The sequence below is a fragment of the Lytechinus variegatus genome, chromosome 14, assembly GCF_018143015.1.
Source record: "Lytechinus variegatus isolate NC3 chromosome 14, Lvar_3.0, whole genome shotgun sequence".
NCBI lineage: Eukaryota > Metazoa > Echinodermata > Echinoidea > Temnopleuroida > Toxopneustidae > Lytechinus > Lytechinus variegatus.
The window spans coordinates 22,880,364-22,898,591 of NC_054753.1; the positions used below are offsets into that span (position 1 = coordinate 22,880,364).

At 36.7% G+C, this 18,228-nt stretch overlaps 1 protein-coding gene across 1 annotated transcript; it reads right to left on the reverse strand.

The window, feature by feature from the left end:
- Window positions 1–6,355: 6,355 nt before the first annotated feature.
- Window positions 6,356–13,589, reverse strand: LOC121428045 (sperm-associated antigen 7 homolog). The gene is made up of 6 exons (XM_041624617.1): window positions 13,425–13,589; window positions 10,838–10,994; window positions 10,084–10,168; window positions 8,396–8,485; window positions 7,496–7,655; window positions 6,356–6,666 (listed from the first exon to the last, which is right to left on the reverse strand). Exons 1-6 carry the CDS (start codon window positions 13,501–13,503, stop codon window positions 6,446–6,448), a joined length of 792 nt encoding a protein of 263 aa, XP_041480551.1. The 5' UTR covers window positions 13,504–13,589; the 3' UTR covers window positions 6,356–6,445.
- Window positions 13,590–18,228: the final 4,639 nt, after the last annotated feature.

The window sequence follows — 18,228 nt, forward strand, 5'->3', positions numbered from 1 at the left end:
AAATGCCTAGTAGCCTGTGATATAAAAGGTATGACCGAGATCATGCCAAGAGGATGCGCACTAATGCGCATAGATCCAGATTGTGTGTTTCATATCATGTCATACTTAAATCTTTATTAAACAACCCCCCGATTCTTTTACCCTTTTTACACAGGATTTTCTTAACCCCGGACTATCGCTAACCCCGTACTATCCTTAACCCCGTACTATTTTTTTCCCTTTTCACACATGCCAAATTGTTATTGCTAACCCCGGATAAGGAATGCTTGCTTTTTACACATGAAACTCGCTAACTCCGGACTAGTGGTTTTGTCCATCATTCGTAGTACTTCACTCGTACACTTTTTACACACGCTAAAATTTCCTTAACCCCGTACTATAGGTGGGGCTAAATTGCTATTTAGCCCCACCTATAGTACGGGGTTAAGCTTAGCCCACTTTCGTTTTACACTAGCGATCTTAACCCCATACTATCGCTCTTAGCACCGCAATTGCTGGGATAACCCTGCTTTTTTGCAGGGCCAAATAATCCCGTACTAAAGGTGGGGTTAGCCCACTTTGCAAAAATGCTGTGTAAAAAGAAAGTGGGCTAAGCTTAACCCCGTACTATAGGTGGGGCTAAATGGCAATTTAGCCCCACCTTTAGTACGAGGTTAAGGAAATTTTAGCCTGTGTAAAAAGGGTATTTGAAACTGATATTTGAGTTTCAAGAACGCTGAGCATCCTCACCTCATGTACTCCTCGCTCGCTTCAAGCCGTCGTATCTCATAAGGGGAGTGTTTCACAAAGATTAAGTCTGACTAGAAATTACTCTTGAATTTCCAGTTGCGAATGATGTAACACGTCACCGCATTTGTTGGACCATGGTTCATTAGACCTGCACCACTGCATTTTAATCAATTACATCTTAGATATGGTGCGTTTGTATTTAAGCATGACTGTCTTTTTGAAACACCCCTTGATTAACTGTTCTTGTAATGGCCCTCGCTGAGTTGTCGTTTTCCACTTTATCTTTCAAATCTCACCTAGTCTCTTTCCTGTCATTTCCATTTCTCCTCAACTTCCACCATCTCAAAAGCCCTCTTCAGGGACGAACTACTTGGTGAACCAAACATTTGTTTAAAGGACAAGTCCACCCCAACAAAAACTTGATTTGAATAAAAAGAGAAAAATTCAACAAGCATAACACTGAAAATTTCATCAAAATCGGATGTAAAATAAGAAAGTTATGACATTTTGAAGTTTCGCTTCATTTCACAAAACAGTTATATGAATGAGCCAGTTACATCCAAATGAGAGAGTTGATGATGTCACTCACTATTTCTTTTGTTTTTTATTGCTTGAAATATGAAATATTTTGATTTTCTCGTCATTGTCATGTGAAATGAAGTTTCATTCCTCCCTGAACACATGGAATTCCATTATTTTAACATTTTGTGCTTCAGGCAAGGAGGTCCTAATCATCAAATTCGTAAAAATTGAAATATTGTATAATTCAAACAAAAAACAAAATAAATAGTGAGTGGCATCATCGACTCTCTCAGTTGGATGTAACTGGCTCGTTCATATAACTATTTTGTAAAAATAAGTGAAACTTTGAAATGTCATAACTTTATTTTACATCCGATTTTTATGAAATCTTCAGCATTGTGCTTGTCTGATTTTTCTATATTGATTCAAATCAACATTTTTCTGATTTGGACTTTACCTTTAAGCATGACTGTCTTTGTGAAACACCCCTTGATTTACTATTCTTGTAATGGCCCTCGTCCAGTTGTCATTTTCCACTTTATCTTTTGAACCTCACTTGGTCTCTTTCCTGTCATGTCCATTTCTCCTCAACTTCCACCATCTCAACAGTCCTTTTCAGGGACGAACTACTTGGTGAACCCAAACATTTGTTTAAAGTGATTGGTAAACATTTGTTTAAAGTGATTGGTTAACATTGGTTTGACTTTAAAAAAAATATGAGCTAGAAGGTCACACTTGTTACCTGTGTCTGTGATATGTTACAAAATGAAGCCCAGAAAAAATTGTGTTCGAAAATAATTATTTAACGCTTCAAAAATTGAAATATAAAGTGACCGGAAACACCATCTTAATTTCATCCCATACACTTATGTGTGCTATTTAGGTGTCTATGAGACGGCTATTTACACATTCGGGGTTTGCCTTGTAGTTAAAGCTTTTCATTCTCAATAATGGTTGTTTTCAGGGTTTAATAGTAATAATGCATGCACTTGTACACATGTTTCATCTTGGTTTGAGAATTTTTTAAATCGGCTGGTCACAAAGCTAAACAATACCTTTAAGGGTGAGATCGGTGTGGGGATACAGGTTTCTCAGCCCATTGGGGAAATCAGGGAAAATTATTTTACTTTTTTTCCAGTCAGGGAACCATCAGGAAATTTGAAAGAAGAATAATACCTTGTATCAGGGAAAAATGCCTCCAATGTGAAAAAGATCAGGGAATTTTGATCAGCCCAAAAGTTGAAAGCATGGTAGTCAGTCAGACTCTGTTTTATTTTGTTGCACTTCAAAACAACATCCATTGAATAACTGTTATGGTGGTACTAATTAGTTTTGCATTATTGTTTTAATACTGAAAATCCATGTAATTCAATGCAACAACTTGGAAAACGTGCGAAACTGGGAGTGGGTTTAAAAAATATTAGGGAACTTTTAAACTTCATCAGGGGAAAAATCAGGGAATTTTGTTTTCTTGAAAAGCTGGGAAGCCTTGGATAGATGGCACTTTTTGTTATGGCTGCCATATTATTTTAATTCTGCTGGATTTCATTGTATTTAAGTTACCATTGTCACGGGATAGGAAAAATAATAACTAAAATTCAACAAGGCCCACAACATTTATTAGTCTGTTTTTCAGATACAAGTATAATTGCACCAACACTTTCTCGCCCGACAAACTTCACATCTGAGTAATCAATACCCAAAATTCAAATACATTCACATTAATTCTTCTGCCTTATAAGAGCATTTTTATTCTGCACTCCACAGGCAATTGCATGACATAGAAACTGAAAACTTGAGGTCATTTAATTGATCTCTATTTCAAATGTGACATTAAAATAAAGTACAAAAGAAAATATTACATTTCAGTCTGTGAAACAGCAAGTGTGTCAAGCTTAAACTACAAATTTATCCCACTACCTCCAATGACAGCTACAAGTGAGAAATATATATAATGTTTCGTGGGAAAAAAATACATGGGCATCTGGGCAAAAATCAACACCAAATTCATATGATAATAAAATAATTCATTCATTGACCCTATATGACATTTGACTTAATCATGTGACATAAGACTTGAACAAGATGATCAATGATTCCTGCTACCCTAATGTCCATATTCCATGAACCCATAAACTTTAAAAGTTACGATGGCAATTCAACAAATACCCCTAACATGGCCAAAGTTCATGACCTGGTCATGTGACCAAAACCTCAGCTAGGATGTTTAGTAATACTTGAATACCCTTATATAATAATCCGCTTTTATATAGCGCTTAATAAATCAAAACGACATGTCTAAACGCTTTACAGATATATTATTACCCCGGTCATTGGATTCAATCAGTCATTCCCACACACAATGTGTGCACATCCTCCACTCCCTGGGAGTATTCCAGTCAGTCGCCGGTGAGGCGCACACAGTACTGGACAAGCTACAATGACTTTCACATCCTACCGTGTACCCATTTAGCACCTGGGTCGAGAGTGGTAAAGTGTGGATTAACGCCTTGCCAAAGGACGCTAGACCGCGGTGGGATTCTAACACACGACCCTCTGTTTACAAGGCGAGAGTAAACCACTACACCACGGCTCCTCCATATCCAAGTTTCATGAACTAGGTCAATATACTTTCTAAGTTTTGATAACATTTCAAAAAGCGGCACCTATAATCTCGCTGGAAGGGCATGGAGCGAAATGGTACATGTATACTTATCAAAGTGCAAGATATGATATTGATAACACACCACTTACAACATTGGAAGCTAAGCTCAATCCTCATATATATGTAAATTCTAAAATGAATTTTACATGCTAATAGGTTAAAAGTCTCTATATATATATGATCAACCCCAAACTGAATGGATAAACTTCATACAGGGGAATTTCAATCTGAAAGTAAATTTGTTTTCATACAGTCAAGCTTTCAAAAATTACAAAGACCAGGTGGGTGTTTCATAAGCTGTTCGTAAAGTTACAAACGACTTTACGCACGACTGGAACATGTTTTAAGGTCATAACTCAATTACATAGGGAGATCACATGACACAAGAAAGAATCACCAGTCGTTCGTAAAGACCTTATGAACAGCTTTATGAAACACCCCCCCTGAAGATGTAGCAAATTAAATAAGTAGTAGGTAAGTTGTAATCTTTAGAATTTTTAACAGATTGATAATTTTTCATGCTTTTTATTACTTATCACACATTATACAGTGCATACAAAAAATGATACATTATTAAAAAAAAACTGTCAAAATTATGTTGCTAAATATGAACAAGACATTTGTTTATATCTATATATATTCTAACAGCTACTCTATCACGCGAAACAAACAAAAATTGTTTGTGCTTGACCACACACTTGAAAGCAGCAGCCTGAATTGAGTTCACCCAATCAAATGATTTTCTGTATTCATTTACGATTTGAGATGAGAATGATTTAGCAAATAACAATGATTCACATAATCACATTGCTTTCTTATAAAACAAAACAATACACATAATTTTGCAAAGGCATTAGTACAGTATAACTCCTCCTATTTGGGGTCTTGGTCAAAGTCTATTACCCTTGGCTTCACCTCGGGCATGTTAGAACTGCTCCACAGGTACCTCGGGGGTGAAATTCATTCTAATGCCTTTGCTGATGTGTATTTGTATAATATAATACATAATACGCTGTAATACGCTATTATGTTCAAGATTTTGTTGTTAACTTTCCATTGTTTTCATGGCTCATCTCCCCAGTACCTTATTTCACTGATCAAAAGTTATACCCCTTCAAGATCCTTACGTTCCTCCTTTTCCAATTCTCTTGTTACCCCCAAAGTTTCCAAAACCTGGGGTGAAAGATCATTTGTTTACTCATCCTCTAAGCTATGGAATAGCTTCCCTCAAAACATCAAACAGTGCTTGACTTCTGAAACTTTCAAAAATTACCTTAAAACATTTCTGTTCAATTCTGCTTAATTTCTTTTATAATTTCCTAAGACAGACATGGTTTGCCAAAAATTGTGTACTATAAAATGATGTGCAAAATGATTACTTAATTCTTACACGTCTTATATTAGAATGGTTAATTCTAGATAACATGATTGCAAAAATGACAAGACCGTACTGTAAGGTACAGATAGGAACTTACTTCTACTACAAATATGACAATTTTTGTGTGGCAAAAACAATCATTATTATCAACAATGATAATAATAATAATTTATATGGCACCTTTTCCAGTGAATAAGAAACGCAACTATCATTATATCTGCTTTAGCTTGCAACTCTCATTGCAATAGAGGAATTCATCCTTCCACGTACCCATTCACCTTGCCTAGAAAGTGGAAAAGGAAAACACACCATGGCTGGGATTCAAACCCAAGACCCTGTTTGAAAGACGAGTCAGAACCCCCAGACCATGATCCCCCTTTTTTTTGAGCAAAAATTGTTCCCGTAGAAAATGTGTACATTAGAGACAGAATTGAGACATGAAGCCTATAAAGTAAGGCTAGATGCTCTCATATTGGTGTCTTTCAAAGAGTCTGCGCTTTGTATTGCTGCAGCTTTTAGCGGGAATAATCATCATTCAGCATCTTCTCCCTTACAATCAATCAGTTTCTGCAGAGAGAAAACAATGAAGGATCAGGAAAGATGGGATGGAAATGCTTTGCATTAAGCCGATGAAATTTGTGTAAAGAAATCTTATCGCAGGTGACAAGTTTGGTTCATCTGAACAAAGACAGAGAGCCTGATGAAACCGTCATGTCAAATCTCAACACTGTCCAACAGAGTGATCCTGATGGGCACCCCGCGCTTGTGCCGGGAAAGTAAAATTACTCTTGAGCATAATCGTAAACAATAAATATCTAAACACATTGGCGTGTATTCTGAAGTCAGGTTTAACTTAGACCACGGTCTAACTCTGTGCTAAACTTATGGGAAGCCAAAAGAGTCAAAATTTTTATTACATTCTATGTTTCTTATGTTTACTGTGCTCCTTCCTGATTCATCGATGGTGAAGACAATTATCTGTTTATACTTCCAAGACAATTTTGGATGATTTCAGAGCCAAATGAGCTGAAATATGGTATCTCTACTGTTAGCGATTCATGTAACAATTGGCTATCCATACTTAAACCACAACTTTAAACCTGAGTTTAAGTTAAACCTGACTTCAGAATACAGGCCTTTGGCACCAATCATCAATGATCTTCAGTGTTGGACGTACTGCTAGTTTCTCCTTCACTCTGGCTAGAACTTTCCACTTGGTGGGTGTCATCTTGTTTTGACGTACTGCTCGTCTCGGCATCGGTCTGCCCTGGGACTTGGTGGATCCCGCTCTCAGATTTCTTCTGTTTCTTCGCTCGCATCGCATCCAATGTCTCCTCTACAGAACGTTTGTCCCGTTTATTATCACTCGGAACTACAGAGAGAGAATAAATATGATAAAGTGTCTAATGAAAAATTACCTTATATATGTGTGCATGACATCACATCTAACGAACTATGGAACATTTATCTTGTTTATTACCACTTGAAACTGCAAACAGAGAATAAATGTGATATAGGTTTAATGCAAAACTCAATTATTTGCATGACAGAGGCTCCACACTGTGATTTGCCCTATGTGATTTGCCCTATTAATGGTTTGTTTAAAGCTCAGGAAATCTTCCTAAACCCAAGAGCAGATAAATTTCATATTCAATTTTGATACATGTATATAGCAATAACTTGTACTGTACATTTGTTTTGCTGACTTTTGCGCTCATTTTGCCAACTCTACGACATCTCAAATTGGATAAGATGGTTTGGTTTTTGCCTTTTTCTTTGATGTACACACAATATCTGCATATAGTAGCAAACTATAATAATCTGTCTGAACCTATGTCATCGGTAAGCAATGAGCTCCGCTATCATTTTGTAGCATTGCTAGTCAGGCATTTTTGCATAATAAGTAGACCAACTGCTCATAGGCTGAGCTGATACAAACTAGTCTGGGCTCAAATTGAGAATTCAAAAGGGCAAGGCAATTTTCAAATAGGGCTCTCAACAAAATCGAAAGCCGGAGCTCACTATAGGGGAATCCAAGGCTATTAGAGAAAAGGCATCAGTAGCAGAATGTACTTTTCAATGGGATGCGTGCAATGGAGAACCACAGGATATAAAGACCATTCTGAAAGCATCGGAGGCCATAGCCTTGGGTTAATTCAAGCACTGCTCAATGCATCAAAATATCGAGGAAGATGACTCACCAAAACCAAACTGCTTGTTCGGCGTGAGATGACGGGCAGCATCTTTGGCACTATCCTCGCCTATGAGATCTTTGTACTTGGCCTTGTAATCTGAATTAGGTACGACCTTGGCTGGTACTCTCGCTTCTTCCAACAGCCTTGCCTTCTCCGCTTCCTCTGCCTGGAGTAGGTTTCACAAGATGGGATAAACAAATGAAATTTCATAACGTAGTTTTGATATTTACAGTGCCTACCATCGTAATCATAATAATACTACTAATAATAACGGCATATATTTACCCAGGGAAGCCACTTCAGTTCCGAAAACTGTTCTCCCAGCGGGCCCTGCTATTATTATTACCCCTTCATAAGCAGTATCATCACTTTTACTAAATAAAATACTATGTTCATGATCATCATTCATGATGATCATTTTACTAAATACAATACTATGTTCATGATCATCATTCATGATGATCATTATCATCATGACCAATATTTTCCTTCTCTTCTTACTCACTGTTTCAATCAACATAGCAATCATCCCGCATCATCATTGTCTTCACCATCATCATCATCATCATCATCATCATCATCATCATCAACATCATCCTCACATTCACCATCGTCATCACCATCATCGTAATTGTTATCATCATCACCATCGTTCTTATTATCAACATCATCCCCATCATCATAATCGTCATCATCATCATCATCATGGTCATCACCATCATTATCATCATCAACTTGACATTCTCTCCTTATTATCACCATAATAATCCTCTATTAATAACAACACCATACATAAACATTTTGAACATCTCTCCAAAGTAATTATATTTCAAGCATACATAGTAAATACTTTCACAGGTTACAAATGCTATAATAAAGGGACATAAAATTCCAATAAAAACCTACCACTTTCTTGGCTAAGAACCTGGCCTCCTCCGGGTCCCATTTTTCTCCTCTTCTGTATGCATCAAGTTCCTCATCAGTAGGTGGGATTTCCTGTAGTGAAGAAGCATTTGAATAAAAGGGAATTAAAAAATAACACGAATAAAAGGAACAGACTATATTCTATAAAAGAATAAAAGAATCACCTTCAAAATTATTTTACTAATACATCATTCAATTTATTCTCTCTTCCCAACATATCTCTGCAGCTCTATCTCAAAATATCAGCCTTCACGTAGTCTCCGCTCATCACCTGATGCTCTATTGCTCCAGACACCCAGAACAAAACACAAATGGGGGGACCATGCATTCTCTGTTATAGGACCAAAGCTGTGGAATCAATTGCCTATCCAAATATGCCAAATTTTATCAACAGAAACATTCAAGTCCCAGTTGAAAACTTATATGATCTCTCATTAACAGTTTAATAGTGTGTTTATTCAGGAGAATTCAATTTTGTTCTTTTTCGTTTTCTATTGTTGTTGTGTTTATTTTTCTTGAAGCGCCATGAGCACCGAAAGGTGGACCTGTGCGCTATATAAGTAGCCACCATTATTATTTACACCTTCTGCGGTGAAAGGCAATGAACGCCTCAAGAAATTGTCTTGATTCCCTTCCAAATATTTGTAGACTTAAGGCAAAAAAAAGATGCCCTGTTTGATAGCTTGTGACATTGCTGCCCTATGCTAATACAGTGCATGTGTCCCACTGAAAATTTCTACTACTGATGCCTCTTTCTAATGGCCTTGCATGGCCCCTAAGTGAGCACAGACTTCCCTTTTCTTTACGAGCCCTATCAAAAGATGGCATTTCCTCTTTGAATTCAACTCAAGTCAATTACTTATTGTCATGTCAAATGAGAATTCTTAATATGATCCCTGGGAATTACAAACTAAAATAATGCCTTCTTTGAAGATCTTGTTCAAACATGCAGAAGAATGGTGATTATTTAAGACATGTATGTATGTATTTAGATTATTATCCTTCTGTCAATAGAGGAAGTCTATCATGATATCAAGTATCAAGCTAATGTTCACTGAACCTTCATTAATCATAAATAAGGGGTGTCAATGATCACAAAAAAGAGCTGTAAAAAGCTAATGAATGATGAAAAAAAGCTTAAAATGAAAGGTCTCCCATAATTTTTGTACAGAGAACAGGAAATCAAAAGTAAAAATAGATCAAACAAGTCAAAAAGTTGAACTCTGATAAACTATGATTTGCTTTTTTTTTCAATTTGAATTATCATACAATCACTATTTTCCCTATTCAAAAGTAATAAATTGGGAATGTAAAAAAAAAGCACTCCTTTCAATCCATGGAGGCGTGATAACTCAGTAGGTAGAGCGGAAGATTCAGGTGCCGGTGACCCGGGTTCGATTCCCAATTGGTGCGCTAGTGCCCTTTGGTAAGGCATTTATCTTCATTACCAGGTCCCTCGGAGAGGAATTTTAGCCATCGGCCCTCTGGTTGCTTGCTTGAAAGCATAAATGCTTTCTTAGCAATCAGGTTAAAAATCACTACCATTTACCATTAGAAAAATGCAGCACATTATACAGTGCAGTTGAAAAAAACCCAAACCTTTGTTTGGTGATTTTTCATGCTCTATATTCAAAATTATCATATTCAGTGAAAATAAACTGTTGATGTACCTTTTTGAACAACATGATATAGCGATCAACCTCAGCCTCACCAAAAGAGAAGGAAGTCATACCAGCTACTTCAGCAACATCATGTCTACAAGACAAGAAAAAAAAATGGATGATGCAATGACTCCAAAGTATGAAAGTTACATACATTAATGTATCTTGAGCAAACATGTTGATCATACATTTATTTAATTTGCTAAGGTACTGCATATCTATACGTATTGTTAACATTAAGAATTAACAATTCATATTATGTTAGCATTTCATACTAATTTTCAAATGCCTTTCGATGTTCAATGATCAATCAAGTTATAGTATTGAAAATGCATTATTCTTGCAAGGGGCCCTGTTAAAGACTGCCACAATTAAAAGATGGTAGGAATCCTATTGAAGAATAAGTTGATATAAAATACCTTTCTCAAATTTACTTAGCATACTTTCAAGATACTGGGTCCTTGTGTGGCAATTTGATAGATCTGATTTTGTATCACTTTATTTCACTATCCAAAAAGGAACAATGTACATAATTAAAAACCAAACATTTACATAAGAATTTACAAACACAATGAAGAGAAGAAATAAAAGTTGTCCAGAGATACAATTTGGAACACATACGATAACACATTATAGCAGAAACCTTGATTGTGATTAATCTTACAATAATTTCTTATTATCATGAACACAGTCAAAGTACGTAAATCATTATTGCATTATAAATGCGGAATATTATTATTATTATTGTTTCTGAAATGCTTACATTATGCTGCGATAGACCTTGTCCATTGGCGGATACTTGAGCCTGGTCCTTGTACTGTCATTCAGAAATGCATCCACTTCTTTCTCAACTTTTGCTCTGAATTCGTTCTTCCGCTTCCTGTCTTCTTGCTTCATCTTCTCCATCTGTTTTTTCCTCTCTAAATCAAGACAGGAATACAATAGGATAGGGTAGGACTACAACAATACAATCAACTCCATAACTAATTTTCCAAATGTATTCTTACATGATGCAACAAATCTCAGAAACTTTTTTCATATTTTTTTATACATGGTCGTTAAGACAGATTGCGCCTATTAATATGATGCTTGTTATAAATTCATATCATACTCATTAAATCCTCCCGAAGTGGTCCAATATACTGTGACTAGTAACAATTTACCTATAAACTATTGTTTAACAAATAATAAAATCTATTTGTATTATTAGGCCTAGATCGACGCAATTGTCATTATTAGGCCTAATTAATTACTTATTACCCTTATTACCGGATCTACTGGAAAAATGCAATTAATTATGCAGTCGTGTTTCCAGGTCTATCACTGTTGCTATCTTCATCTAACTATTAAAATAATGTGTGCCTGTGTGCTGTGCCAGAGTTACTATTCCCATGGGTGAGCATATTGCACTGCAGACCAAAACTTGTCTAACTGTGACTTGAATCTGTTCAACGTTGATGCAGTAACTATCTCTGCCGGCAAGGAGTTCCAGTCATTTACAACTCTGGCACTGAAAGTATTTTTTCTAACATCCAGTCTGCTTCTCCTCACATACAATTTGCATAGATGTCCACGTGTCGTCTGAGTTGATGCAGATGTGAAGAACATGTCCTTGTTCAAATCATCAATGCCATTGATGATCTTGTACGTCTGTATCATATCCCCTCTTCGCATTCTGTACTGAATGGAAGGTAACTTCAAGGAACGAAGCCTTCTACTGTATTCTTGATCTTTCAATGATGGCACCAACTTGGTCGCACGTCGCTGAACTTTTTCAATGGCTTTAAGGTCACAGACATACCTTGGGTGCCAAATAGCATTTCCATACTCAAGAATAGGTCTCACCAATGCTTTGTACAATTTAACAATGGTATCTTTATCTCTATAAATGAAAGTACGCCTGATCAGAGCAAGTACACGGTTGGCTTTCAGTACGGCACTTGCAACATGGGAGTGGAACTTCAAGTCAGAGTCAATGATAACTCCTAGGTCTCTCTCTTCGCTGACTTTTTCAAGCACAGTGTCATCAATCTGGTACTGAAAGTGTACGCTCTGCTTTCCTATGTGAAGAGACTTACACTTAGATGCATTGAAGTTTAGTTGCCATTTCTCTGACCACTCCACCAGCTTATCTAGATCATCCTGAAGTCGGTCACAGTCACTCCTTTGCTTGATTTCACGAAATAGTTTTGTGTCATCTGCATAAATCTTGACAATGCTGTCGACAACTTCAGGCAGGTCATTGATGAAGATCACAAACAAGGTGGGGCCGAGAACACTTCCCTGCGGAATTCCACTTTGGACGGGCCTCCACCGAGAAACTTTTCCATTAAGGGCAACTCTCTGTCTGCGTCTTAAAAGGAAACTACGTAGCCAATTCTTGATACAACCTGTAATACCATATGACTCAAGTTTATTCATGAGCCGCTGGTGAGGGACGGAGTCAAAAGCTTTACTGAAGTCGAGATAGATTGCATCCACTTTGTATCCTTCATCAAGAGTTGACGTCCAGAGCTCCATGACTTCTAACAGCTGTGTGACACATGATCTACTTGGGAGAAATCCATGCTGGGAGTCATGCAGGACATCATTCTCAACAAGGTGCTTAACAACAGCATCTCGTATAATTGATTCCAAAATCTTGCAAATGACTGAAGTTAGACTAATTGGTCTGTAGTTCTCTACAGCACTGCGGCTACCTTTTTTCGTGAATGGGTGTTATGTTGGCATCTTTCCATGCCTGTGGGAGGACACCCTCTTTCAGTGACTTCCTGAATATGAGTGTAAGGGGTACACATAGCGTTTCTGCCGTTTCTCTCAGAACTTTTGGGTGAAACCCATCAGGTCCTGCTGCCTTACAGGTCTTCAGCATTTTGAGTTTGTTCTTTACCATGCTTGTCCTTTACCATGCTTGTCCTTACTTCTACATCAGTCAACATGTTCCCTCTGTGTCTGTGATCTAGCAATGGGACTTACTTTCAAATTCAAGTTTCAAATTTGTTCAATAATAATTTTCATCTTTAAATTGTTCTTCAAAACGGCATTTTGTATCAATCATCGTTAATCGAAGGTACGGTACAAACAATATCAAAATCATTAAAATTATAATAAAAAAACATGATCAAAAAGTCATCAAGGACAAGGCTACGTGCCCGCGCCGTCCAAATATCGGACAGAAGCAGGCACTGACTGAGCGCAAAGCATCGGACTCGTTGTCTCTCAACAGCCGGAGGCACTGGGTCGGAAATGATTGGAATTGCGGTAGATTCCCTGTCTCGGCTTCTTGGAGCTCCAAGTTGTAAACGATTCACGTACGTCAGGGAGGAAAACTACAACTAAATTACTCTCACCTTGAGCTAACTTCTTTTCTTTCTCTCCTACTGAAGGAGGTTTCTCCATGGAATTCAGAATACTTCCCAGTAAATCCATTATTTTGTAGGTTGTTTCATCGACTGACGTGAATAAAGTCGCGATCTTTCAGCTGGGTATGCTGAAGACAGCAGTCTATTTTTAGGAGCTATATAGATAGAGCTTTAGGGGAGGGGTCAGTGTCATAAGTTAGATGGTTCCAGAGGATAGAAGGTGCGGGCACAAGTGAAAAAAAAAAGCGAGACGATTTTTTTTTTGGGGGGGGGGCTTGTCATTTTTCTTTGAGGGGGAGGGTTTGAATAAAATAATAGCTAAAATATAAAAACATCTTTCATTTTTTAATGATTTTTTAAACTTGATTATCCCTGCGGAGACCAGCTGTGAATATTTTTTTCATAGTGATGATTTTTCTACATACTTGTCTATTTTTTTCTGGACGGGACAAACGCCTTTTTTATGAGCAATGACCCCCCTCCTTTTTTTTTGCTTGTCAATTATTTATGAAAACCAAACGCCTTTCTTTTTGGTGATGACATTTTTTGGCTCGTCAAAATACAGAACAAAATTCACCCCCTTCACAAAATTCCCGGAGCCATGCACGTTTGTTTGTTTGTGTTTTTTTTTTTTTTTTTTGGGGGGGGAGAGAGTTCGTAAATGTCAATGGTCCTGGAAAGCAGGGGTAAGCTGAAGCACCCTCAAAATTTTTCTTGGGGTGCTGAATGTGTATTCAATAGGCAGCACCCCCTGGAATTAAATCTGGAAATCTGGTAGCAAATGGCAGAATTATAATGAAAATTAACAACATTTTGTAGGAACCACTCTTCCTTTTTTTGCTTGTCAAATTTCTCGGAACTGAAAGCACCTTTATTATAGTAAAAATCATTATAAGACCCTGTAATTGGCAGTAGCAAATAAAAGAATTCAAATACCTTCACATAAAAAAATACACGAATGAAACATTGATCGATGAAAGTTGATTTGATTTTTTTTTAACATTCAACGTATATTATCAAAAATTCACATTTTAAATCAGAAATACGAGAATAATGGATTAAAGGTTAAAATAACAATAAGTCAGGGGCGGCGATCCTCGGGAGCAAAGCCCCCCCCCACTGAAAAAGTGCCCTACCTGAGGAGGACCTTTTTAGGTGTTACCTAATATATAATGCCCCTTTTTGCCCAAGAAAAATGCCCCTTACGAACGTGTTCTGTGCCCCTTTTACATAAGAATGACCCGTTCTTGCATGTGTTAACGAGTACCCTTTGAAACAAGAAAGTAATATTCTTATTGTTATTATCTTTCTTCTTATGAAGGAAAATAAACTTGTAAGAATAATCCTACTTGTCTTAAGTTTCATGAGTTTCATAGGTAATTATGCTGCATATACTGTAGGGCGCTTAGAGACTTCTGACAAAGTAAAGTATTAAGCACTATATAAGCAAGTATAATTATTATTATTATGAGTTGTGTACAGGTGGGGGCTTTTTACGACCAAGACAATAAAAAAGAAACAAAAGAAAAGAGAGAGGGTTAAATACATGAAATATGACATCGTTTTCAGAATATTATGTCAAGCTTTATCACAAAATTTGATTTTCGGTATAAAAATCTCAAACATTTTGCTCGCTCGCTTCACTCTCCTGCATTTTCTTCCTTTTCTTTTTCAGCTCAGTACGTCAGATGAGTCATTTTTCTTTTTTTAGAGTTTCTGAAAGAATCTAAATGTGCCTTTCTCTCTGTGCCCCCCCCCCACACTTTCAACTTCGCTCCGCCGCCCCTGCAATAAGGGTTACACTTCAAATTCCGAAGGTTCGTAATTAAGAAACACGTAAATTGCCTACACCTCGATGTTTGTTAATCAGAAAACGTAAAAGGGTTTGTTACTCCGAACATTTGTGGCATCATTCCGAAGGTTCGATAATCAGAAAACGAAATGAGGTTCGATGTTCCGAATTTTCGTGAATCCGAAAACGAAATAAGGTTCGTTGTTCTGAAGGTTCAATAATCCGAAAACGAAATAAGGTTTGTTGTTCCGAAGATTCGTTAGTTCGAAAATGAAAAAAATGTTGGCTAATCATTTAGTTTTCGGACTAATGAATCTTCGGAATTATGAACCTCATTTCTTTTTCAGATTAATAATCTTCGGAATTACGTACCTCACTTCGTTTTCAGACTAACGAACCTTCGGAATTACGAACCTTTGGAAATACTAACCTTCGGAATAACAAACCTTCGGAATATCCGAAGGTTCGGATCAGTATTCTGAAGGTTCGTTAGTCCGAAAATGAAATGAGGTTCGTTGTTCCGAAGATTCGTTAGTTCGAAAACGAAAAATGTTGGTTAATCATTTAGTTTTCGGACTAATGAATCTTCGGAATTACGAACCTCATTTCGTTTTTGGACTATCGAACCTTCAGAAAAACGAACCTTCGGAAATACGAACCTTTGGAATAACGAACCTTCGGAAATATGAACCTTCAGAATAACAAATTTTCGGAATATCCGAACTTTCGGAATTACGATTGTATGCGGCAATAAGTAGGCGGATGCTCTGAAAAGCTAGGCTTGTGTTAATCTGATCGATCCTTTGGGCTGGATTATGATCAATTCTTTAAGAAAATACAACTTGACAGTACTCTCAGAGTCAATCAATCAGAGTCATTATTCGGGGAAGATATTTTTCAAGAAATATTAAGATAAAGGCGTTTTTCAAATTTTTCTAATGAAAATCGAATATTTCAGATCTATTGAAACCTGAAAATGAAAAAGTTTTATCAGCAAAAACAAATTCAAATTGAGGGTATATAAGTGATCGTTTGCATGGTGTATCATTAAAAAAAATATTAAGTTTATTTACAACCAGTGGCGGACCCTGACCAGGTGTGGACAATGATTGATTGATTGATTTTATTTGGCAAGTCACCATAACATAATTATATAGAGTAGCATTAAAACAAACAGGCTTGCACAGGATGACCCACGAAAGCTCGAAAGCTTATTTCCAGTGGGATCCTCGACATACAGAATTCAGATAATAAAATGGTAAAATTATATTACTTACATATTAAAAATTAAGAAAAAAAATCTTAATTTACTATTACCAATAAATAAGATACATAAAAACAAATAGATAAGATATATAGATAATTTATACAAGAATATAACAAAGAAGAAGGAGAAAAGAAGGAGGAGGAGGAGGAATAGAAGAAGAAAGGGGACGAGGAGTAGAAGGAGACGGACGTAAAGGATGAAGAAGGAAAATAAATAAGGAGAAGAGCAACAGCAAAAACGGCGACAACATGACGAAGAGGAGAAAAGAAGGAAGAGATAAAAGAAATAGGAAGAATAGAAGAAAGGACATATCGAAGCTTCAGTAAAACTATGTAAAATACATAATAATACCTGGTAGAGGACTAAGAGGAGAGTAAAGAACTAGTGCCCCTACAATGCTTTGTCTCTTTATGGAAATATGTAAAATAATACCAAAAATGGAATCATGAATACATACAGGGTTTAATATTTTGTTATATACCCCTTTGATGGATTTCCCACTAAAATATGGTTTTCACTGACATGTTTAGTTCCTTTCATTACAAGTTTTGAGACATGCCTCTGGCAATTATTATTAGTTATAAAAGAAAACGGGCTGCGCCATCAGGCCAGGGCACAATTCTACTTTTCATACTTGCATACAAAAGTGGAAAATACCTATATCAACAATATCGCTCATAATAAAGGGCGCCGAAATTTGGACAAGTGCATGTCTATATATACTATCATGTTTAACTTTGCCAAATTTTAGATGGTTTTAATTATAGTGTTTCTTCCACTACTTTCAAAAAGCATATTCATTGATCATTTTGAAATTTGTCAAATTCATTTTGGGGGGGGGGGTGAATTATAATAATACTCAATATTTATAACGCGCTTTTCCCAAATGGCCCAAAGCGCTCACAATTTCAATTAACATATAAAAGATACAAACAAAAATCAGAATGACATATTAAATGAAGGCAATTTATATATGTTTACCCTAAATGGAGGGCCGGAACGATCGTCCCCTTACCCCCCCCCCCCCCGATCGACGACTCTGCATGCTTATAGATATGGTACAGGCCCTATCTCTTTCACAGGACCCTGAGAACGATTTTTTATTACTGGGGTATGTTGTATGACAAGCAAAAAAAAAGTCCCGCCTTTTATCAAGCAAAAAAAAAAGGGGTGGTGGGGTTTCATTACAAAATGTAGGTCATTTTTGTTATATTTCTCCATTTTGCCACACCTATATTCCACGGGGCGCGCTGCCTATGGAAAGTGATATGCGCGGCACCCCATGTGATTTTTTTTTCATGGGGGGGGGGGTGCTTCGGCACTGGCCCAGCACCACAAATACCCAGGGACATGCTCTCTCATAGGGTATTTTGATTCAAATCCTTACTTTATTAGACTCATATTTTTCCCTAGAATAGTTTTTTCATTTTTGACATGCAGCCCACCTGTGCATATTCTACTAAAAAATAAACAGAGTATGTTTGTAACATATTATAAATCGCCTTTTCGATCGATGTTGTTATTATGATATAAGTCACCTCTCTTCTCGTGTGTGTCAGCGTTATAATCTAAATGGGTAAACCAGTATTTTATATTCATTTATTTACTCTTTTATCATTGATTTCCTTATTCATTTAGCCCATTGACATGATTGAGCATGTAACAGTTTAGGCCTATCTACTACATTTTCACTATTTTCCTTTTTCAAATTGGTTAATTGTATTAGCGTCCAC